Source organism: Oryctolagus cuniculus, chromosome 12 (assembly GCF_964237555.1).
Source record: "Oryctolagus cuniculus chromosome 12, mOryCun1.1, whole genome shotgun sequence".
Taxonomy (NCBI): domain Eukaryota; kingdom Metazoa; phylum Chordata; class Mammalia; order Lagomorpha; family Leporidae; genus Oryctolagus; species Oryctolagus cuniculus.
In genome coordinates, this window is record NC_091443.1 from 64353813 (window position 1) to 64378098 (window position 24286).

The 24286-nt window shown below is 44.9% G+C and overlaps 1 protein-coding gene across 1 annotated transcript in view; it reads left to right on the top strand.

Annotated features, from left to right (window-relative positions):
* Positions 1 to 24286, top strand: part of CHP1 (calcineurin like EF-hand protein 1) — a 58027-nt gene that overhangs the window by 6100 nt on the left and 27641 nt on the right. Inside the window, exons 2-3 of the mRNA XM_051822078.2 lie at positions 6574 to 6646; positions 20426 to 20506. Coding sequence (XP_051678038.1) covers positions 6574 to 6646; positions 20426 to 20506 — 154 coding nt within the window. The remainder of the gene's footprint in view (positions 1 to 6573; positions 6647 to 20425; positions 20507 to 24286) is intronic.

The following is a 24286-nucleotide window of genomic DNA, read 5'->3' on the forward strand; positions in this document are numbered from 1 at the left end:
TTGGCAGTAGAGCAGCCGGGACTTGAACCGGCGTCCATATGGAATGCAGGCACTATAGGTGGTGGCTTTAACCACTAATCCACAGCGCCATTCCCAAAACCCACTTTTAAAAATCAGAAATGCTGATGATTCTAAGCAGTTTAAGAAAATACCTAAGCAGGCCGGCGCCGCGGCTCAATAGGCTAATCCTCTGCCTGCGGCGCTGATACACTGGGTTCTAGGCCCTGTTGGGGCGCTGGATTCTGTCCCGGTTGCTCCTCTTCCAGTCCAGCTCTCTGCTGTGGCCTGGGAAGGCAGTGGAGGATGGCCCAAGTGCTTGGGCCCTGCACCCGCATGGGAGACCAGGAGAAGCACCTGGCTCCTTGCTTCCGATCAGCGCGGTGCAGTCCGCTGATCCAAATCAGTGGCCATTGGAGGATGAACCAACGAAAAAGGAAGACCTTTCTCTCTGTCTCTCTCTCTCACTGTCCACTTTGCCTGTTCCCCCCCCCCCCAAAAAAAAAAGAAAGAAAGAAAATACCTAAGCAACACTTATTGGCATAAAACATTTGCTGTATTTTCTTCATTTTACTACCTTCTTTCACACTTTATGTTTTTATTAATTAAAGCGCAAATGAATAAAAGATGTAATTGAAGGAAGGTCACAAATATCCTGGGTGTTTCTTTAGTCTCCCCAGTGAACTGTACAGTTCACTTAACTGTACTGATGACCTGACTGTGAATTATTTAAAATCTCATCTATGAGAAACAGTTCACGCAACTAAATAGTAATGAATGCAGACTGGTTTATTTTTAGTCTCTACTTTCTGGTGTGTGTCATGTGGTTTGGAGACAGTGTTGAACAGGTTTAGGAAGTAAGTTGTACAGCCTGGTGAGGGTTTGTTTGCTTGAAAGGGTGTAGTGATGATAGAATGGGTGTGGGTTTCTCCGTAGTTCTAACAAAGAGCACAGCTTTGGCAAAGGCAATTGCTTGAGAACAACTTCCTGAGACAGAACGTAGTGAGGTTCAACCTTGAACTGCTTCTGCCTCCAAATGGAGGACCTCATCTAGGCCCTTCCCCTCTATGCTTCCGTGTCTGAAGGTTCTGTGACTGCTGATGACCCTGCTGTCTTTTCTGTCTTCTTTTGTAGTGGAAATGCACACATAATACCTGGAGCTCCTTTGGAGTTAAGCGATTTTTAAACCCTGAGCATTTCTAGTTATGGTCCAAATTTTTATTCTCATTTGCTGCCAGAAAGGGACAAGGAGCAACCAAGTGTCTTATCTGAGAATAAGGTTCTGAGGGAGGGAGATCCTATGAACATATTTTGGAAGAGAAAGGTGGTCCTGAGCATAGAGTTTTTTACTCATTTAGAAGATAGTTGGACCTGGGCAGCAGCTGCAAAGGTAAAAGCTAAGTTCTCTGCTTTGAAGGGGTGAGGAAAAAATACAAAATCTATACCACAAAATTGTGGTAAAGCATTACATACAGCAAACATTGTTATGGAAGGGAAGGAACAAATAGATAATTGAGAGAAGGCAAACTGTGAATTGAATTTTTCAGATTAGGTTTTCCCCCAAACTATTCGTAATGAAAACTTTGAAAAATGTACAGAAAATTTAAAGAATAGTGAACACTCATATATAGTCCACCTTAACCCAGCAGTTAACATTTTGCTTTCTTTATATTTTTTGACAGACTATTTGAAAATTGCATTTAGAGGTCCTCTGGTGCCCCTGAATCCTTCTGCATGTATCTCCTGAGAATGGGGACTTTTTCCTGCATAACCACATACTATTTTCACACCTAACTAGACAATAATTCTATTCTCTACATTGAGTCCGTATTGAGATTTCCTCAATTATTTGAAGGTAGATTTTGTTTGTTTTCTATAATGTCTTTAAGTCTCTTCCAATCCCCAAGAGAAGCCAGCTGTTGAAGTTCTCAGGTAGGGGGAGATGTTGGGGTGTGGAGGGTTCAGGAGGGATAGTTTAAGGTGCAGGCTTCATTGTTGTAATCTTTCATCTAGTGCTACCTTTGGTTGTAGTTATATGCTTTACCTAGGTTACTAGTCTGTTGTTCTGCATTATGATTAAGAATTAAGGCGGGCCGGCGCCGTGGCTCAATAGGCTAATCCTCCGCCTTGCGGCGCCAGCACACTGGGTTCTAGTCCCGGTCGGGGCGCTGGATTCTGTCCCAGTTGCCCCTCTTCCAGGCCAGCTCTCTGCTGTGGCCAGGGAAGGCAGTGGAGGATGGCCCAAGTGCTTGGGCCCTGCACCCCATGGGAGACCAGGAGAAGTACCTGGCTCCTGCCATCGGATCAGCGCTGTGCGCCGGCTGCGGCAGCCATTGGAGGGTGAACCAACGGCAAAGGAAGACCTTTCTCTCTGTCTCTCTCTCTCACTGTCCACTCTGCCTGTCAAAAAAAAAAAAAAAAAAAAATTATGGTGAAGACAAATTAATTTTTGCTCTATTTTTCTTCTCTCTGCCATTCCTCCTTAGTGCTTTGCACATCTCTGAAACACCACCCTCCTCTGAGCAGGAGTGTTAATAGTGAGAAAGGTTTTTAGTCAAGAGATTGAGTCTGTAGAGTTGTCTTTCAACAATATAAAATAATTCCCCACCAGTGAAAACAATACAACTTACTTCAAGACAAGTTCATATGTAAATAGTCTTTTTTTTTTCTTTTAAGATTTATTTATTTATTGATTTGAAAGGCAGAGTTAGAGAGAGGCAGAGGCACAGAAAGAGAGAGTCCTCTATCCGCCGGTTCACTCCTCCAGATGGTAGCAATGGCCAGAGCTGAGCCCATCGAAAGCCAGGAGCCTGGAGCTTCATCCAGGTCTCCCACATGGGTGCAGGGGCCCAAGGACTTGGGCTGTCTTCTGCTGCTTTCCCAAGCCATAGCAGAGAGCTGGGTCGGAAGTGGAGCAGCCAGGACTTCAACTGGTGCCCATATGGGATGCTGGAACTGCAGGCTGCAGCTTTCCCCACTGTGCCACAGCACCAGCCCGCATAAATAGTCTTTACTGAGAGTTAATATCAACTCCTTAGACTTCCTTAGGGTTACTGAGAATGGTGCAGGTTTTGACACCTGCCTTGCTACTTTATAGTTGCCATCAGGTAAGACTAGTTTACTAGAAACACCCTGCCTTCAGCTGTGGCAATTCTAGGGCCTCTCTGCACAAGGGTTATGTAGTTCCCTTTCTGTGTGGATTGGGGTGGTTCTGTGCTCTGCCCTTGAAGGTGGCCTTATATGGGGATTCTTGATTATAGTGGGTTTAACAACTAAAAGCTTTCCCTCCTCTCTTTGTTAACAAAACTCTTTATAACAATGTCAATTATAATTAGGTCTGGAGTTCAAGAAGTGGGCTCAGGTATGACTATATTGGGTATGTTAGAAGTTTTTTTTTTTTTAGTTTGACAGATAGAGTTAGTGAGAAAGAGAGACAGAGAGAAAAGTCTTCCTTCCGTTGGCTCACCCCCCAAATGGCCACCACGACCGGAACTGCGCCAATCTGAAGCCAAGAGCCAGGTGCTTCCTGGTCTCCCATGTGGGTGCAGGCACCCAAGCACTTGGGCCATCTTCCACTGCCTTCCTGGGCCACAGCAGAGAGCTGGACTGGAAGAGGAGCTACTGGGACTAGAGCCCGGTGCCCATATGGGATGCCGGCGCCACAGGCAGAGGATTTACCAAGTGAGCTATGTTGCCAGCCCCAAAAGTGGATATTTGATTGTACATTTCTCCATGGTTTTCCATATACCCTCTTAAACATATTGGTAAATTATGAATTCAAGTATAAACTGATTTTTTTTCTGAAATATAGGATATAGTGCCACACCAGTACTTGCTGAGGAGTTTGAAAAAATTATCATACTCTAAAAAGATTTCAGTGTCCAGTTATTTTATTTTATTTCATTATTTATTTATTTGAAATAGTTATACAGAGAGAGAAGAGGCAGAGAGAGAGAGAGAGAGAGAGAGATCGATCTTCCACTGCTGGTTCACTCCCCAAGTGGCCACAACGGCTAGAGCTGCGCCGATTCAAAGCCAGGAGCCAGGAGCTTCCTCCAGGTCTTCCACGCAGGTGCAGGGGCCCAAGGACCTGGGCCATCTTCTTTTTTTAAAGATTTATTTATTTATTTTGAAAGTCAAAGTTACAGAGAGAGAAGGAGAAGCAGAGAGAGAGTCTTTCATCTGCTGGTTCACTCTCCGATTGGCCACAATGGCCGGAGCTGCGCCAGTCCGAAGCCAAGAGCCAGGAGCTTCTGGGTCTCCCACATGGGTGCAGGGGCACAAGGACCTGGACCATCTTCTTCTGCTTTCCCAGACCATAGAGCAGAGAACTGGATCGGAAGTAGAGCAGCCAGGTCTTGAACTTGCGCCCATGTGGGATGCCAGCACTGCAGGCAGTGGCTTACCTGCTATGCCACAGCCCTGGCGCCTTGGGCCATCTTCTATTGCTTTCCCAGGCCATAAGAGAAAGTTGGATCGGAATTCAAGTTGGGACTTGAATCGGTGCCCGTATGGGATGCCAGTGCTGCAGGTGGTGGCTATATCTGCTAAGCCACTGCCCCTGCCCCACCCAGTTCTTTTAGATGATGATCTAGATTAGAAAGATACCTGATGGCACATGATTTAGCTGGAAGCCTTGGACTAGATAATATTCCTTCCAATTTCAAATTTTTCTAGATGGTTGTATATATAAATTGCTATGTGTACATACTTATATTTACACATAGGGAATTTCTAGGATTTACAAGAAATCAGTGATACAAGTGTACTTCAAAAGAATTCATCGGAAAAGGAATTAAGAGAGAGTTTATTTTGATACAGAAAATTGAAATCTGTGCTTGAGTCGTCTTCAAAAAGTTTATGAGAAATGTATATTATAAAAAAACTGGGGGGGGCTGGTATTGTGGCACAGTAGGTAAAGCCGCCATCTACAATGCTGGCATCCTATTTGGGTGCCGGTTCATGTCCCAGCTGCTCTGCTTTTGATTCAGCTCCCTGGTAATAGCCTGGGAAAGCAGCAGAGAATGGTCCAACTTCTTGGGCCCCTGCTACCCACGCGAGAGACCTGAATGAAGCTCTTGGCTCCCGGCTTCAGCCACTTAGGCCATCTGGAGAGTGAACCAGTGGATGGAAGATATCTGTCTCTCTTCCTCTCTCTGTAACTCTGACTTTTAAATAAATAAATCTTAAAGAATAAATAAAGAGAAACCAAACTATGGGTGTGGACATGTTTTTTCTTCTATGATCACTCAGCCACCTGCTGCCCATCCCCCCGCTTACTTCCAGTCTGCCAGGAGTGTAAACTGTTCTCCAGAAATGGCTTTTGCATTTTCGAAGTTATGTTGTGTACTTGCACTTATTACCAGATTTTTAGTTGTCAGCTTATCCCTGAGTTTATGGAATTAATCCAAAATGAGGAGCAAAATATCTTTCTTGCAGGTGTCATCTGATGGTAGCATGACCATTTTATAAATTTCTTAATTTCCTTCCATGGAGCAATTCCTTTCCTGGAAACTCAGTGGATCTCCTGGAATCACAGGAAAGAGGCTGGTCTGAGGCTGTGGTTATCCTTTGCCCAAAGGTCAGTCCTGAGGGAAAAAAGAGGCCTTTAGAGCTTAATGCAGAAGTAAACTAGATTTTTTGTTTGTTTTAAAGATTTATTTGAAAGAGTTGCAGATAAAGAGGGAGAGATAGAGAGAGAGGTCTTCCATTTTCCAGTTCACTCCATACGTGGCCACCACAGCCATAGCCGGGCCAGGCTGAAGCCAGGAACTTCATCTGGGTCTTCCACCTGGGTGGTAGGCCCAAACACCTGGACCACCTTCCGCTGCTTTTCCCAGGCCATTAGCAGGGAGCTGGATTGGAAGTGGAGCAACCTGGACTAGAACAGTACCTGCTGTGTGCCACACGCTAGCCCCAGGTTTTTTATTTTTTAAGGTTTTATTTATTTTAAAAGCAGAGAGAGAATGAGAGAGATCTTCCATCTGCTGGTTCAAATGGCTGCAATAGCCAGGGCTGGGCCAGGCAGAAGCTAGAAGCTAGAAGCCTGGAACGTAGTCCACGGCTACCCTGTGGGTGGCAGGGACCAAGTAATTGAGCCATCATCAGCTGCCTCCCAAGGTGCACACTAGCAGGAATGTGGATGGGAAGTGGAATAACCAGGACTTGAATGAGGCACTCTGATTTGAGGTGCAGGTGTCCCAAGTGGCAGCTTAACTGTGGATGAAAATACTTGTTCCCCAGAGCATGTGTTACATAGCCATACTCAGAGCTTTAAAGTGTGGAAGTTGCACCAGGTTCATTTTAAACTCAATTTGGCTTTCTTTTGTTAAATATTAACCACCTGATGTTTATCACAGTCTTAATTAAGCCTAAACTTCATTCTTGAGTTAATTTCAGTTGCTCTTGATTTAATTTATTTTCTAGCTCTCACCATTCTTGAGCTTTTAAACTTTCTGCTTTGACACTCTAGAGATGACCTGGAGTTGTGACAGCTCACTTTTGACAGTGGACTGCTGGTTCAGTGGGAGTGGAGCTCTACTCACCCAGCTTGGACTAATTTTATGCTCTTTGTAGTTTCCCACAGTCAGATCACTCGCCTCTACAGCCGGTTCACCAGCCTGGACAAAGGAGAGAATGGGACTCTCAGGTAGGCAGTTTCTTTCTTTATTTTCCTCACAGAGAGTAGAAGTTCTGGCAATGTCTGAATAGCCACCTTTATTCCATGGGTGTCCATGTTGCAGGCCGGGGCCATTTTGTCACTGGATTTTTGAGTGCCACTGAGCCACAAGGGATTTAAATAAGCAGAACAGTGGCACTAAGTTTGTCACTAGGTGCTTGCTGCTTTGTTCCAGCTCCTCTTAGTTGAGGAGGCCATTGTTTTGGTCCGGGGAACGTACTTTTGGGGTTTTAGCTCACTTGTTCTCTTGCATTTTCCCACAGCCCTTTTCCAAACATTGGCTTTCGTGAAGAGGACCCAAAGAAATCCCAAGTGGTTTTGTCTTCTCTCTTGTCCCAGGCTATCCCATGATCCTGATGTAAATCACTTTATGCATTTTTAAATTTCGAAAATGTATTTATTTTAATTTGAGAGGCCAAGAAACCAACAGAGGGGGAGGAGGAGAGAGAGAGTGAGAGCGAGAGAGCAAGCAAGCAAGTGTGAGTGAGAGCACTCCCATCACTGGTTCACTACCTAAATGCCCTCAACAGCCAGAAGCTGAGACTGGTGGCCGGGAACTCAAGCCTTTTCTCCCACTTGGGTGACATGAACCAAACTGTTTTTCAAATGTCTCCTTATCACTGCCCTCACCCTAACTTCTATTAGCAACCTTGCCCAGACCGTGGTTCCTCAAGCTTTAATTGGCTGGCAGGTAATGAAGCTGTTTGGCTTTCTGGTGGCTGGCATGTAGAGGATTCGGGCTTCATTGGAAGGCCTGTAGCACAGGTGTGGACTGTATCATCAATGGGGAAGGAATGCAGTTGAGAAGCCTTTGAATGGAATCCTCAAGCAAGAGCAGCTGGAAAATGCTCGTAAATGCACAGGGCTGTATTTGTTCCCGATGGAAACCTGTCAGCACTGGAAGCTGAGACTGACTAAAATCATGCTGTATTAACCATTAAATCAATGCCTCTGGATACCTTCCATGAGCAAAAACCAGCCCAGGTGCTTTCTTTCCGTTTTGTCTTATTGTGGTAAAATACACATAACATAAGCAAGTCAGTGGCATTAGCTGCATTCACAGTATTCTACAACCATGGCCACACTCTAGTTTCAGATTTCCATCACCTATAATGGAAACTCTGTACCCATTAAGCACTGTCTTCCCATCCTGCCATTTTCTGAACTTCTACTAATCTACTTTTTGTCTCCCTCTGGACATTTTGTGTAAATGGAATCATACTGTTTGTGGCCTTCTCATGACTAGCTGCTTTCGCTTAACATGATGTTTTCAAGGTTCATCAGTGTTATAGCATATATTGATATTTCATTCCTTTTTATGGCTGAATAATATTCTATTGCATGGATATTCCATATTTTATTTGATCATTTGGACATTTGAATTCAGTGCTGTTTTGAACATTTCTGTATGAACATATGTTTTAATTTCTCTTGAACATATACTTAGGAATGGAATTTTGGATCAGATTCTGTGCTCAATGAGGAACCACTAAACTATTTTCCATGGTGGTTGGATCATTTCACATTTCCACAAGCAGTGTACAAGGCTGCCAGTTTCTCTGCATATTCACCAACACTTACTATCCTAGTTTTGATTCTAGTCATCCTGGTGGGTGTGAAGTTGTATACAATTGTGTGTGTGTTTTTTTTTTAAGATTTATTTATTTATTTGAAAATAAGAGTTACACAGAGAGGAGAGGTAGAGAGAGAGAGAGAGAAGGGTCCTTTTATCCGATGGTTCACTCCCCAGTTGGCTGCAATGGCTGGAGCTGTGCTGATCCGAAGCCAGGAGCCAGGAGCTTCTTCCTGTCTCCCACATGGGTGCAGGGGCCCAAGGACTTGGGCCATCTTCTACTGCTTTCCCAGACCATAGCAGAGAGTTGGATTGGAAGTGGAGCAGCCAGGTCTCGAACCAGTGCCCAAATGGGATGCCGGTGCTTCAGGCCAGGGCATTAACCTCAGCGCCAGCCCCACCATTGTGGTTTTGATTTGCATTTCCCTGATAGCTAATGATGTTGAGCAACTTTTTGTAATCCTATTGACAATTTGTGTATCTTCTTTTTTTTTTTTTTTAAACATTTATTTATTTATTTGAAAGGCAAAGCTACAGAGAGGCAGAGGCAGAGAGAGAGAGAGAGAGGGAGGGAGGGAGGAGGGAGAGAGAGAGGTTCTCTATCTGCTGGTTTACTCCCCAGATGACTGCAATGGCTGAGCTACACTGATCCAAAGCCAGGAGGCAGGAGCTTCCTCTGAGTCTCCTAAGCGGGTGCAGGGGCCCAAGGATTTGGGCCATCTTTCACTGCTTTCCCAGGCCATAGCAGAGAGCTGAATCAGAACTGGAGTAGCTGGGACTCAAACTGTGCCCATATGGGATGCTGGCACTGCAGGCGGCGGCTTCACCTGCTAAGCTATAGTGCCAGTCCCTGTTTGTAAATCTTCTTTGGAGAAATGCCCATTTCAATCCTTTGTGTACTTTTTATTTTTTGTATTTTTAATTTGAGAATCAGAAAGACACAGAGACAGAGATTTCCCATCTTTGGTTCACTCCCCAAATGCCTGCAGCAGCCATTCCTGGGCCAGGCTGCAGCCAGGAGTCCTGAACTCAATCTGGAGCTCCCACTTAGGTGGCAGGAATCCAAGTACTTGAGCCATCACCCTGCCCTCCAGGGTGTACATTAGCAGGAACCTGGAATTGGAAGCAGAGCTGGGACTCTTAATTCAGTCATTCTGACATGGGATGTGAGTGTCCCATGAGGCAGTTGAACTGCTATGTCAAATGCCTGCCCCTGTGCACTTTTTTGGATCTAATTGTTGTTGAATTGTGGGAGTTCTTTATATCTTCTGCGTAGTAATCCTGTATCACATAACTGATTTGCAAATATTTTCTCCCATTCTGTGGATGGTCTCTTAACTCTTTTCATAGTATTCTTTGAAAAAATTTTTCATGTTGATGAAGTCCAATTTTTAAGATTTTGTCTTCAGGACTGGCGCCACGGCTCACTAGGCTAATCCTCCGCCTTGCGGCGCCGGCACACCAGGTTCTAGTCCCGGTCGGGGCGCCGGATTCTGTCCCGGTTGCCCCTCTTCCAGGCCAGCTCTCTGCTGTGGCCAGGGAGTGCAGTGGAGGATGGCCCAGGTGCTTGGGCCCTGCACCCCATGGGAGACCAGGAAAAGCACCTGGCTCCTGGCTCCTGCCATTGGATCAGCGCGGTGCGCCGGCCGCAGCGCGCCAGCCGCGGCAGCCATTGGAGGGTGAACCAACGGCAAAGGAAGACCTTTCTCTCTGTCTCTCTCTCTCACTGTCCACTCTGCCTGTCAAAAAAAAAAAAAAGATTTTGTCTTCAGCTCTTATGCTTTTGGTGTCTTATCTAAGAAAACATTGCCTATCAAAGGTCCTGAATACTGTTTTCTTCTAAGAATTTTATAGTTTTTGGCTCTTAGATTTAGGACTTTGATTCATTTTGAGTATTTTCAAAAAGTTTATTTATTTTGGAAGAGTTACTGAGAGAGAAGGAAGGAAGCAGATCTTTCATCTGCTGGTTCACTCTCTAAATGGCTGCAATGGCCAGGGGTGGGCTGGGCTGAAACCAGGTGCCAAGAGTTTAATCTGGGTATCCTGTGTGGGTGGTAGAAGCCCAAACATTTGGGCCGTCTTCCACTGCTTTCCCAGGTACATTAGCAGGGAGCTGGATTGGAAGTGGACCAACCAAGGACATGAACTGGCACCTATACGGGATGCGAGCATCGCAGATAGTGGCTTTTCCCACTATGCTATGAGGCCAGCCCTTTCAGTTATTTTTTGTGTATGGAATGGCGTAAGAGTCCAGCTTAGTTTCTGTATGTGGGTATCTAGTTATCCTAGCATCATGGGTTGAAGAAATTAAAACTGTGAATTTATAATTGAAAAATAATCAGACTAGAAATCTGCACTTTTTTTTAAGGATTTATTTATTTTAAAGATTTATTTTTTATTTATTTGAAAGACAGAATTACAGAGAGAGGTAGAGGTTCACTCCCCCAAATGTCTGTAATATCCAGGACTAGGCCAGGCCAGAGCCTAGAGTCCAGAGTTTTAGCTGGTTCTTAAGAATGGTGGGGACCCAAGTACTTGAACTATCACTGCTGTCTCCAGGATCTTATTAGCAGGAAGCTGGATCAGGAGCAGAGAAGCCAGGACTTGAAACTGGCACTCCAATATAGGATAGTCCAAAAAGGGACTTAAATGCACTAAATACCCACCCTAAAATATCTATTTTTGGGGGCTGGTGATGTGGCATAGTAGGTTAAGCCTTCGCATGAGGTGCTGGTTCAATTCCCAGCTGTTCTACTTCTGATCTAACTCTCTGCTAATGACCTGGGAAAGCAGTGGAAGATGACCCAAGTGCTTGAGCTCCTGTACCCATGTGGGAGACCTGGATGAAGCTCCTGGCTCCTGGCTTCAGATCAGACCAGCTCTGGCTGTTGTAGCCATTGTGGAGTGACCCAGGGGATGGAGACTTCTCTCTGTCTCTCCCTTTCTCTCTGTCTGTAATTCTTTCCTCTCAAATAAATAAATCTTTTAAAAATTTCTGTTTTCTTCTTCAGCTCCAATACTTTAATAATTCATTTGATTTTGGGTTTAAATCTTCCTCCTAAATTCATATTTAAGCCGGCGCCGTGGCTCAATAGGCTAATCCTCCACCTTGCGGCGCCGGCACACCGGGTTCTAGTCCCGGTTGGGGCGCCGGATTCTGTCCCGGTTGCCCCTCTTCCAGGCCAGCTCTCTGCTATGGCCAGGGAGTGCAGTGGAGGATGGCCCAGGTGCTTGGGCCCTGCACCCCATGGGAGACCAGGAAAAGCACCTGGCTCCTGGCTCCTGCCAGGATCAGCGCGGTGCGCCGGCTGCAGCGGCGGCCATTGGAGGGTGAACCAACGGCAAAGGAAGACCTTTCTCTCTCTGTCTCTCTCTCTCACTGTCCACTCTGCCTGCCAAAAAAAAAAAAAAAAAAAAAAAAAAAAAACTAAATTCATATTTAACCACTAAGTAAAGATGATTTGAGGGCCAGTGTTGTGGAGTAGGTAAGCCACCCTGCACTGCCGGATTCCCATATGAGTACTGCTTCGCGTCCTAGCTGCTCCACTTCTGATTCAGCTCCCTGCTAATGGCCTGGATAAACCAATAGAAGATGGCCCAAGTGTTTGGGGCCCCTGCCGCCCACATTGGGAGACCCAGATGAAGCTCCTGGCTCCAGCCTCGGCCTTCGGCTCTCTCTGGCCATGATTACCAAACTCAGCTCACAACTTTTTTTTTTTTTTTAGATTTACTTATTTATTTGAAAGGCAGAGGCAGAGAGAGAAGTCCTTCATCCACTGGTTCATTCCTGTTAGTTTCATCTGGGTTTCCCACCTGGGTGCAGGGGCCCAAGCACTTGGGCTTATCTTCTGCTGCTTTCCCAGGTACATTAGTGGGAGCTGATTGTGAAGCAGAGCAGCCAGGACTTGAACCGGTGCCAATATGGGACGCTGGCACTGCAGGCAGCGTTTAACCCAGGATGCTACAGTGTTAGCCCCTCAAGACTCATCTTGCCCTTTCCAGAGCCCCTGAGGGGCTCATGCAGTTCTTATCTTTTTTTTTTTTTTTTAATCTAGAACAAGCTCCACCTATTTTTTTTCCCACCTTCTTAAGGTGGTTGTTAAAAGAGTGTTTTCCTTCTGCACTGTTTACTTTCTTCTTCCAAAGTGTTCCATGTCTGTGGCCTGCAGCCAGATTCTGCAGAGAGGCTGTAGTGTACCGTCCTTGGCATTCTGTGTTCTTTTGTAGTGATCCCTCCCAATGGGAACACGAAACAGAGTCTGAAGTCCTCTGTTAGAATGGAGTGTCTTCAAAGCGCTCTCAGAGATTTACCCCAACGGATGTTATATAGAACAATAATTTCTTGGTCTATCAATAGGTATTGTCTTTTTTTTTTTTTTTTTTTTTTTTTTTTTTTAAAGATTTATTTATTTCAAAGGCAGAGTTACAGAGAGGCAGAGGCAGAAAAGTCTTCCGCCCACTGGTTCACTCCCCAAATGTCTGCAACGGCCGGAGCTGGGCCGATCTGGAGCCAGGAGCTTCTTCTGGGTCTCCCACGCAGGTGCTGGGGCCCAAGGGTTTGGGCCATCCCAGGCCATAGCAGAGAGCTGGATTGGAAGTGGAGCAGCCTGGACTCACACCAGCACCCATATGGTATTCTGGCACTACAGGCGGTGACTTTACCTGCCATGCCACAGTGCTGCCGGCTCCTTGTCTTGTTAAAGTTAATTAAAATTTGTGAAATCTTGTTAAACAAGGCTGAACATGCTGTTCTACCACATTTTTTTTAATTTATTTTTATTTATTTGGAAGGCAGAGACACAGTTCTCTTCTGCCAGTTCATTCTCCAAATGCTTGCAAAAGCCAGGGCTGGTCCAGGCAGAAGCCAGCTGCCCGGAATTCGGTATAAGTTTTCCATTTGGGTATCAGGGACCCAACTACTTGAACCATCACCTGTTTCATCCCAAGGTACACATTAGCAGGAAGCTGGAATTAGGAGTGGAGCTGGGACTTAGAATACAAGTATCCAAAGCAGTTTTTTTAAAAAATATTTTTAAAAGATTTTTTTAAAAAAAGGTTATTTATTTGAAAATCAGAGTTACAGAATGAAAGAGGGAGAGAGAAAGATCTCTTCCATCCACTGGCTCACTCCCCAGATGACTACAGCAGCCAGGGCTGGGCCAGGCTGAAGCCAGGTGCCTGGAACTCTATATGGATCTACCACCATGTGGCTGGCAGGAGTCCAAGTCCTTGAGCCACCTTCTGCTGCTTTCCCAGTCACATAAACAGGGAGCTGGATTGGAAGCGGAGCAGCTGGGACTCATATGGGATGCCAGTGTCAGAGGCAGCCGCTTAACCCCTGCGTCACAACGCCAACCCTCCAAGCAGCTTCTTAATTGCTGTCTCGTGTGCCCATTCCCAGCACATTTTTTTTTTTTAAAGACTTACTGGGGCTGGCACTCTGGCATATTTGGTTAGGCCTCTGTCTGTGGCACGGGCATCCCATATGGGCACCTGCTCAAGTCCCAGCTGCTCCGCTTCCTATCCAGCTCCCTGCTAATGGTCTGGAAAGCACTGGTAATAGCCCAAGTGCTTGGGCCTCTTCACCCACGTGGTAGACGCTGAAGAAGCTCCAGCCATTGTAAGCTATTGTCTCTCCCTTTCCCTGTAATTCTGCCTCTCAAATAAATAAATAAATCTTAAACAAAAAAGTAGCTGAGTCCTGTAAGAGGTCCAGAGTTGATCCTTTGTAGGTCAGGTCAAACATGTGCACACAAAGATGGCTTTTTTGGTTTAAATACATTATGTATTGTCCATATATACTGTGTTGGTCCAAGTCAGGATAATGATTACTCTTTGAGGAGGGGACAAATAGAGCCATGAGAGAAGCTTCCGGGTATTGGTAATCAATACTTTCTTAATCTGGGGTCTGGTTACAAACTTTACTTTGTGAAAATCATGCCGAATGCTTTTGACTTGTGCCCCTTTCTTTATGTTATACTTCAATACATGTTAGCTGTTTTTTTGTTATTATTATTCATTTATTTGAAAGGTAGAGTTACAGAGAAAAAGAGAGACAGATCTTCCATCTGTTGGTTCATCCATCAAATGGCCACAATGGCCAGGGCTGTGCCAGGCCAATGCCAGGAGCCAGAAGCTTCCTCTGGATTTCCCACATGGGTGCAAGGGCCCAGGAACTTGGGCCCTCTGCTGCTGCTTTCCCAGGCACATTAGCAAGGGGCTGGATCAAAGTGGTGCAGCAGCTGGAACTTGAACCGGCAGCCATATGGGATGCCCGAACTACATGCCACAGCTTTACCTGCTATGCCACATCACTGGCCCCTAAATGTTAGCTTTAGAAATATCCTTTGTGTTGAGAAAATTTGATTTTATGTCTTTTTCCAGTAGTATATTTTCTCTAACAATGCCATGAATAAAATATTCCTGGTTATTAAATTATACAGGTTTAGGTGACCATAAGGATAGCATAGACCAGTTAAACCTTTAAAAGTTAGTTTTTGATGGCAGTTGGTAGTTGGTTGTGTTGTTACATGTCACTTTAAAACTTAAAATTTTAGGAGATTGTATTCTGGACAGTAGCCGTTCATCTGCTCCAACACTGAATGCTTTGAGGTGCAGAGGACAGTAGATTGAATGTCCTGGGCAAGCATTGGCTTTGTGTGAGGAGAAGTGTGATGCCAATCCAGTCTTCATTCTTGCTGTACAAAACCTCTTTTCCTCCTCTAAAAGCTTCAAATACCTCTTCTTGATACTCTGAAATGTCACCATCTGTGGGATGAACGAGTGTATGGAAGACCTCTCTGTTTCTCCCTCCATGTAGCTATACCTCTCAAATAAGTAAATAGGGTCTTTAACAATTTTTTTATTTATATAAAAGATTTTTTTTAAGTCCTCTATCTCCTATTGTTTTTGTTTGAAGATTTATTTATTTGAAAGGTACAGTTAGAAAGAAGGAGAGATAGATCTGTTTGCTGACTCACTCTACAAATCAACAGAATGCCCAGGTTTTGACCAGGCCAAAGCCAGAAGCCAGAAATTTCACCTAGGTCTCCTGTGTGGGGGTAAGGTACTATGTACTTGGACCATCTTCTGGTGTTTTCCCTGGTGCATTAACAGAGAGCTGGATTGGAAGTGGAGCTGCTGTGATTCAAACTGGTGCCCCTGTGGGATGCCAGTGTCATAGGTGGCAGCTTAACCCACTGTGCCACAATGCTGGCTGCAGGCTCCTTTTTTTTTTTTTTTTTTTAAAGATTTATTTATTTGAAAGGCAGAATTATATAAAGAGAGAGACTTAGAGATCTTCTTTCCTCTGGTAAATTCATCAAATGGCCACAATGGCTGGGACTGGACTGGGCTGTAGCCAGGAGCTTCTTCCAGGTCTTCCTCTTTAGGGTGGCAGGGACCCAAACAATTGTGCCATTTTCACTTCTTTCCCAGGCACAGTAGCAGGGAGCTGGATCCAAAGTGGAGGACTTGAACTGGTGCTGTATATGATTTTGACATCACAGGCAGCAGCTTAACCTACTGGACCACAATGCTGGCCGCCCAATCTCCTATTTTTAATATACAAGATACTGCATTTTACAAATGCAGAAACTTACCAGCTGTTTATTGGTCCTTATTTGTGCCTACTGGTTTTCTTCTTCTTCTTCTTCTTCTTCTTCTTTTTTTTTTTTTTTTTTTAATATTTATTTATCTGAGAGGGAGAGTTACAGAGAGAGGGAGAGACAGGTCTTCATCTGCTGGTTCATTCCCACAACAGCTGGAGCTAGGCAGATACAAAGTCACGAACCAGGAGCTTCTTCTGGGTCTCCCACGTGGATGCAGGGGCCCAAGCCTTTGGGCCGTCTTCCACTACTTTCCCAGGCCACCAGCAGAGAGCTGGATTGGAAGTAGAGCAGCCAGGACTTGAACTGGTACCCATATTGGATGCTGGCGCCACAAAGGCTTAATCCACTATACCACAGCGCTGGCCCTGTGCTCAGTAGTTCTTACTAATGCTCCTAGGGAATAATCTTTCGCACTATCTTCCCAGGTAGATATCTCAGGTTTTTTGTTCTTGTTTTCCCCATTGCAGTTCTTTATTTTTATGCTTGGGACAAATGATTTTGTATTCTTAAAATGGGCATGGGCAGAATTGGGCAGCTGAAGTGGGTACTCAAAAAAAGATGCATTCTTCACAACAGCCTTTGAGTAATTACTCTGGCGACTGCTCCCCTTCCCTGGCACCTCCATGTGTGGTGCCTCTGAGATTCTGCAAGGCAGAATGGCTGTCAGCTCTTGCAGATTTCTGTTCCAACTTACTTGTCAATACATCCATGCCTACTTTCTGAATTGGTTGTACTCCTTTGTCTACTAGACTATGCCTTCTACCCTGATCAGATGGTAGATAGATTCCTATCCATAGATTTTTGCTCTTTCAGGGAGTTTTAGAGAATGGCAGGAGGTCAATGCTCATGAGCCCTCTGCCCTCAACCAAAAGAGTACAAGTGGTCTGTAGATGATGGAAAAAGTGTTAAATATGTTATAAGATCTCTTTCTCTCTTTGCCTTTCAAATAAAATGAAAAATTTTAAAATAATTTTAAAAAATAGTGTGTTTTTAGAAGTTAGTGTATTTTTTTCCTTTTCAAAAAATCTTCGGGTCTGGCACTGTTGCATAATGGGTAAAGAAGCTGCCTACGGTGCCAGTGTCTCATATGGGTGATGATTCGAGTCCTGGCTGCTCCACTTCCGATCCAGCTCTCTACTATGGTCTGTGAAAGCAGTAGAAGATGGCCCAAGTCCTTGGGTCCCTGCGCCCACATGGGAGACCCAGAAGAAGTTCCTGGCTCCTGGCTTTGGTTCAGCACAGCTCCAGCCATTTTGGCCATCTGGGGAGTGAACCAGCAGATGGAACACTTCTCTGTCTTTTCTTCTCTCTGTCTGTGACTCTGCTTCTTAAATAAATAAATAAATCTTTAAAAAAATCTTCAAGCAAGATTTTACTACGTGTAATATGAGGCAGAATATAATGGTGGGGCCAGCACTGTGGCATAGCGGGAAAGTCACCACCTGCAGTGCTGGCATCCCATTTGTGTGCTAGTTCAAGTCTTGGCTGCTGCACTTCTGATCCAGTTCTCTGTGATGGCCCAAGTCCTTGGGCCCCTACACCCATGTGGGAGACCTGGAAGAAGCTCCTGGCTCCTGGCTTAGGATCAGTCCAGCTCTGGCCATTGCTGCCATTTGGGGAGTGAACCAGCAGATAGAAGATCTCTCTCTCTCTCTGCTTCTCTGTAACTCTGCCTTTCAAATAAATAAATCTCTTAAGAAAAAAAGAATAAAATGTTGATATGTTTTTCAAAGAGTACACACAAATCTACAGTTCAAATGAATCTTACACTTTGGAGTATTTCTTTTTCTCTATTAGGTTTGTGCTAGTGGACCAATTTGCAAAGCTAAGTTCTAAATGAACTGCCCAGGTGATCTCCATTCTACACATTCTGTACAATTACTGGTATATTGTGTGACAACAAACTCTCTTTATAATCTTTCATTTTAATTTTCATACTTCCAGCAGTACTCCTCTTGATCTGCTCTCTGAAACCACATTTTATACTTAATCTAAGATACTAAGACTAGAGTTACATAGTATCAAAGGATAGAATTTAAGGTCCTGGTCGGAGATCGCCTTATTGAACCTGAGGAGTTCAGACTAGGTTGTGCATCCATCACTTGATACTAGAGCCTGGGTTTAGACTGCATTTTCTCTGCTAATGTCACTTGGGCTTGTTAGACTCTAAAGTCAAGAAGATGGCCATGCAATTTAAATCAGTCTTTATCTTCATTTGAAAGGGACCAACCTTTGTCAAATAAGAGGGGCTACATTTTGGTGATAATGTGGGCTTTGTATTAGGACAAATTATGATGTAAGGAAAGCTTAGTACATTTTAGTTGAATCAAAGAATCAGGACCTCAGTAATTCTCTTTATCATCTTAAGCAATCAGTTTTCCTGTGAATATCTTCTTCTGGTTCATTCACTGATACACAGATTATTTCCCTAAATGATCAAGGAAGATTGGAATCTGGAGTGACTGTTCCAGAGCTTTGTGCTTAGTCCACGAGGTCAGTTTCTCCCTGTTCCCAGATGTGGTGGAGATGATCTCATGGAATTAATGAAGCACCAGGTAAATGTTAAACCACAAGAGGAACAAAGTGTGAAGGCTCCTGGGTAAAACAGGAGCACTTGGTGATCTTCTGTCTTCATTAGCATTCAGTACAAAGACATAGAGGAATGTGTTTAACATCTTCTGATAGCAAACATCTTCAAGGCAGGAATCTGATTTACTCAAGTTCATGGTTTTGGTTATTTGGCATTTTGATACAGTACTATTATGTAATACTCCATATTCTATATGGTCCATATTCCATTTTCACCTTTTACCCAATAATGTCGTTTATAACAACCTTTTCCTAATCAAGGATCATGTGTGTAGTCTCCTGTTTCTTTAGTCTCCTTTGCTCTGGAACAGTCAGTCCCCTGTCTTCATAATACTGGTAGTTGTTAGGAAACTGGCACAGTTCTAGCCAGGTGGCTGCATGGCCCAGCTACCTGAGCCAGGCTCCACCCCCATCTTAATGGGATTCACTGCTCCTGCTTCCCTGCCCGCCCTCAGGCAAAGTTTTAAAAGGGCCTGTTCCTGCACACGTGCTCTCTTGGCCCTTCTCTCCTGCACTCTCTTGGCCTCTCTTGGCCCCTCTCGTCTCTCTCCTCTCTGCTCTCTCCTCTCTTAGTTCCTCTCCTCTCTGTTTCTTTCTTATATTCTCTCTCTTTTCCCTTTGCCACCCCTTCACTCCAGTCTCTAGGGTGTTCCCCAATAAACCCTTCCCCTTACTCCGGTGTTCGGTGTGTTTTGCGATGGCTAACATTAATATATAACAATAGTTCTGTAGAGTGTGATGCAGATTTGGTATAGACAGCTGTATATTCTTGGCACAGAACTTTTTTTTTTTTTTTTTTGACAGGCAGAGTGGACAGTGAGAGAGAGACAGAGAGAGAAAGGTGTTCCTTTTGCCGTTGGTTCACCCTCCAAAGGCCGCCACGGCTGGCGCACCGTGCTGATCCGAAGCCAGGAGCCAGGTGCTTCTCCTGGTCTCCCATGGGGTGCAGGGCTAAGCACTTGGGCCATCCTCTACTGCCTTCCCGGGCCACAGCAGAGAGCTGGCCTGCAAAAGGGGCAACCGGGACAGAATCCGGCGCCCGACGGGGACTAGAACCCGGTGTGCTGGCGCCGCAGGTGGAGGATTAGCCTAGTGAGCTGCGACGCCGGCCAACAACCAGAGAACTTTTAAAAAGAATACTTAGGAACAGTTTTTGGAAGAGCAGTCTTTTCAAAAGTTTAACATGGGAAAAAATGTGTTTGTTAGAAAAAGAGCACGTATTTTTGACTTATAGATAGGTTTAAATCACAGTTCTGCCACTTAGTAGTTTTGTGGCACTGGGCAAATTACTTTATCTCACTGACTGTCAGTTTCCTCAGCTCTCAAATACTGACCTGAAGAAATGAGATAATGTGTGTAAACAGTAGCACACAGTGGGTACACAAAGAATGGTAATTAGCAGAATTCACTGTAGCAGAATTTCCAAGCTGTATGAATGTGGCTGCTCTTGCCGTGCCCTAAGGCTTAGTGATTCTCTAGCTGCTGCTTCTAGAAGAGAAGGGAGAAATAGCTAGAAGTATGGAAATCAATGGTTGTCATATTCTTTTCTTTGATGTAAATATTGCCTAAGAGTTCCTTGCATTTCATAGGTGCTTTATATCTTAACCAGATTTCACCCCCCACATTCAAATTCTGTGGTGGTAGATACTTTAATCGGCTGTTCCTTCTCGAAACTTAATAAGTACAAAATGGTAATGTTCAAGGAATCATTTACTAAGAAACGGCTTAGAACTTGTCTGTTAGTTGATTTATTGACAACCTATGTGCTGAATTCACTGGAACGTGGCTGCTGCCACCCCTGCTGGTACAGGAAACACTTGGCAGCTTTAAAGTGCTATTCGTTGCAGTTACTTGGTATAATTTACCATAGAAGTGAATCCCTGGAGGTAATATTCTTGCTAAGGTGTGCATGTTTCTGGCTGAAGGAGTTCGTGCTGAGGACCTGTGCTCTCTAACCCAAGGTGATTGTCTTGGCAGCCGGGAAGATTTCCAGAGGATTCCAGAACTTGCCATCAACCCACTGGGGGATCGGATCATCAATGCCTTCTTTCCAGAGGGGTGAGTCAGTGCAGTGGTTGGACTTCCTTGTAGTGGCTATCTCAGCATATGTTAATTCCTAATCTGGAATAATGATGTGGATTGGGGGCTGGCGCTGTGGCGTAGCGGGTAAAGCCGCTGCCTGTAGTGCCGGCATCCCATATGGGCGCCCGTTCAGGTCCAGGCTGCTCCACTTCTGATCCAGCTCTCTGCTACGGCCTGGGAAAACAGCAGAAGATGCCCCAAGTCCTTGGGCCCCTGCACCTGCTTGAGAGACCTGGAAAGCTCCTGGCTCTTGCCTTCAGAGCGGCATAGCTCCTACTTTTGTGGCCAATTGGGGAGTGAACCAGAGGATGAAAGACCTCTCTCTTTCTTTCTCTCTCCTTCTCTCTGTGTAACTCTGCCTTTCAAATAAATAAATCTTTTAAAAAAATGATGTAGATTGGTTCATCTCAGACCGGGGTCTCCCCAGTTATATTGAGCAGTCCTGATTTTGTCAAATATAAAATGTCTCTTCTATCCTGTCCTCCCTGTCTTAAACTTGAAGTAGATAAGGAGACCATATCTTAAATTCTGTTTTTGATTTTTTTTTTAGATTTATTTATTTGAAAGACAGAGTTTAAAGGGGCAAAGGGGAGAGAGTGAGCTTCAAATTACTGGTTCACCCCAAATGACCACAACTGCCAGGGCTGGGCCAGGCTGAAGCCAGGAGCCTGGAACTCCATCCTGCTGTTACAGGAAACACTCCCACATGAGTGGCAGGGCCCAACTGCTTGGGCCATCATCCACTGCTTTGCCTAGGTCATTAGCGGGGAGCTGAATCGGAAGTGGAACAGTCACATCTTGAACTGGTGCACACATGGGAGTCTTCTGTCACAGGTGCACCTTAACCCACTACACCACAACACTGCCCTCTATTTTTATATTCTTGACATTTTGTCTCATTTGTGTGCACTGTCTCTTGCAGTAGTAACCAATAAAAATGTAATGCATGTCATGTATGTAATTATACATGTAGAATGGCCACATGAAAAACCTAGATAAAGAAGTTAAATTAACTTTGGCAATATTTCTTTTATTTAATCTAAAATATTATCATTTTAATACTTAATATTAAAAACTACTGAGATAATTTATATTATTTTTTAATAGTCCTTGCAGGGTTGTTTTTTTTTTTTTTAAGATTTATTTTATTTGAAAGGCAGAGTTAGAGAGAGAGAGAGAGAGAACGCACGTGCTTCCATCCACTGGTTCACTCTCCAGATGGCTGTAACAACCAGGGCTGGGCCAGACCAAAGCCAGGCACCAGGAGCTTCTTCTATTCTGGGTCTCCCTGGTAGGTACAGGGTGAGCCCAAGGACTTGGGCCATCTTCTGCTGCTTTCCCAGGCACACTAGCAGGAAGCTGGATCAGAAGTGGAGCAACCTGGACTTGAACCCATATAGTAGGATGTCAGCATCACAGGTGATGGCTTAAACTGCTACACTACAACGCCAGCCCCTGTGTTCTTTTTTTGTATTAAGTCTTTGCAATCTAGTGTGTAATTTACACTTAGAGCATGTATCAGACACACTAACCATGTTTCATGTGTGTTTAATGGCTGTGCACTGGGACAGCACAGCTAGTGACTTAAGCTCACTCTTTCTCCAAACTCAACCTTCTTCTGTTTCTGTTTTTTTTTTTTTTTTTGAAAGAGTTAGACAGAGAGAGAAAGAGAGGTCTTCCATCCACTGGTTCACTCATCAAATGGCTGCAACGGCCAGGAGCCAGGAGCTTCTTCTAGGTCTCCCACGCAGGTGCAGAGACCCAAGGACTGAGGCCGTTTTCTACTGCTTTCCCAGGCCATTGCAGAGAGCTAGATCAGAAATGGAGCAGCCAGGACCTGAACCAATGCCCATATGGGATGCTGGCACTGCAAGTGGCACTACCCATTACGCCACAGTACCAGCCCCCTCCTTCTACTTCTTACAATCTGACTCTTCTCTCTGGCTCACACTTGGTCTCTGTCCTCCACCTTCTTTCTCTCCCCCTGTCTGTGCACTCTGTTTCTCCCTTTCCTTCTTGCTCTCTGTATTCATATAACACACATAACCTCTCACATTTTGTCAAGTAAATTATTTAATTTTTATTTTAAAGACTTATTTTATTTATCTGAAATGTATGGTGATAGAAAAAGGAAGACAAGAGACCTTCCATCCACTGGTTCACTACCCAAATGACTACAACAACTAGGGCTGGGCCAGGCCAAAGCCAAGAACCCAGAACTCCATCCTGGTCTTCCACATGAATGTCAGGGGCCCAAGCACTTGAGCCATTTTTCCACTGCTTTCCCAGGCGAGTTAGCAGGGAGCTGGATCAGAAATAGAGCATCTAGGACTCAAACTGATCCTCTGAAATGGGATGCTGGAGTGGTAGGCAGTGGCTTAACCTGCTATGCCACAATGCTGGCCCTTTAAGTAGATTATTTCTTACTTTAGGTTTGTCTAATGTAAAACTAGACTTTTTATATGGTTTATTATGTAATGTACTGCCTTCATTGTACTGAGTAAATATTTAATGATTTGATCAGGTACCTTTCTGTGAATAAAGGTTATCAAATAGTCTTGTGAGTAATCACCCGAGCATCTCTTCCTGGTTCTGTGTCGATTTTCTGTATGACCCAAAGGATACAGAGGGTGTATGTGCCAGTTTTGTTTTTTTAAGATTTATTCTATTCACTTAAAAGGCAGAGTTAGAGAGGGAGAAAGAGATCTTCCATCTACTGGTTCACTTCCCAAATGGCCCCAATGGACAGAGCAGGGCCAGGCCCAAGCCAGGAACCAGGAGCTTCTTCCAGGTCTCTCATGTGAGTGCAGGGTCCCAAGGACTTGGGCCATCTTTTTGCTGCTTTCCCAGGTGCATTAGCAGGGAGCTTGATTGGAAGTGAAGCAGCCTGGACTCAAACTTGTGCCTATAAAGGATGTCAGCATTACAGGCAGTGGCTTATCCTGGTATACCTCAGAGCCAGTCCTGACTATTTATTTATTTATATTTTTTGACAGGCAGAGTGGACAGTGAGAGAGAGACAGAGAGAAAGGTCTTCCTTTTCCGTTGGTTCACCCTCCAATGGCCGCCCTGGCTGGCGCGCTGCAGCCGGCGCACCGCGCTGATCCAATGGCAGGAGCCAGGTACTTCTCCTGGTCTCCCATGGGGTGCAGGGCCCAAGCACCTGGGCCATCCTCCACTGCACTCCCTGGCCACAGCAGAGAGCTGGCCTGCAACAGGGGCAACCGGGACAGAATCCGGCGCCCCGACCGGGACTAGAACCCGGTGTGCCGGCGCCGCAAGGCGGAGGATTAGCCTAATGAGCCGCGGCGCCAGCTGACAGTTTATTTAAAGACAATAAACAAGGGATGATGGTTGTAGGGTAGCAGGTTAAGCCACTGCTTAGGAACACCTGTATTCCTTATGGGATTCCTTGATTCAAGTACTAGTTACTCTGCACTTCAACTCCAGCTTCCTGCTAATATGCCTGGAAGGCAATAAATGATGGCCTGAGTACTTGGGTTTCTGTTACTTATGTAGGAGACCTGCATAGAATTGCTGGCTCCTGGCTTTGCCCTGAGTCCTGGCTGTTGCAGGTATTTGGGTAGTGAACCAGTGAATGGAAGATCTCTCTCTTTCAAATACATAAATCTTCATTATTATTATTATTATTATTTTTTTTTTTTTTTGGACAGGCAGAGTTAGACAGTGAGTGAGAGAGAGAGACAGAGAGAAAGGTCTTCCTTCCATTGGTTCACTCCCCAAGTGGCTGCTACG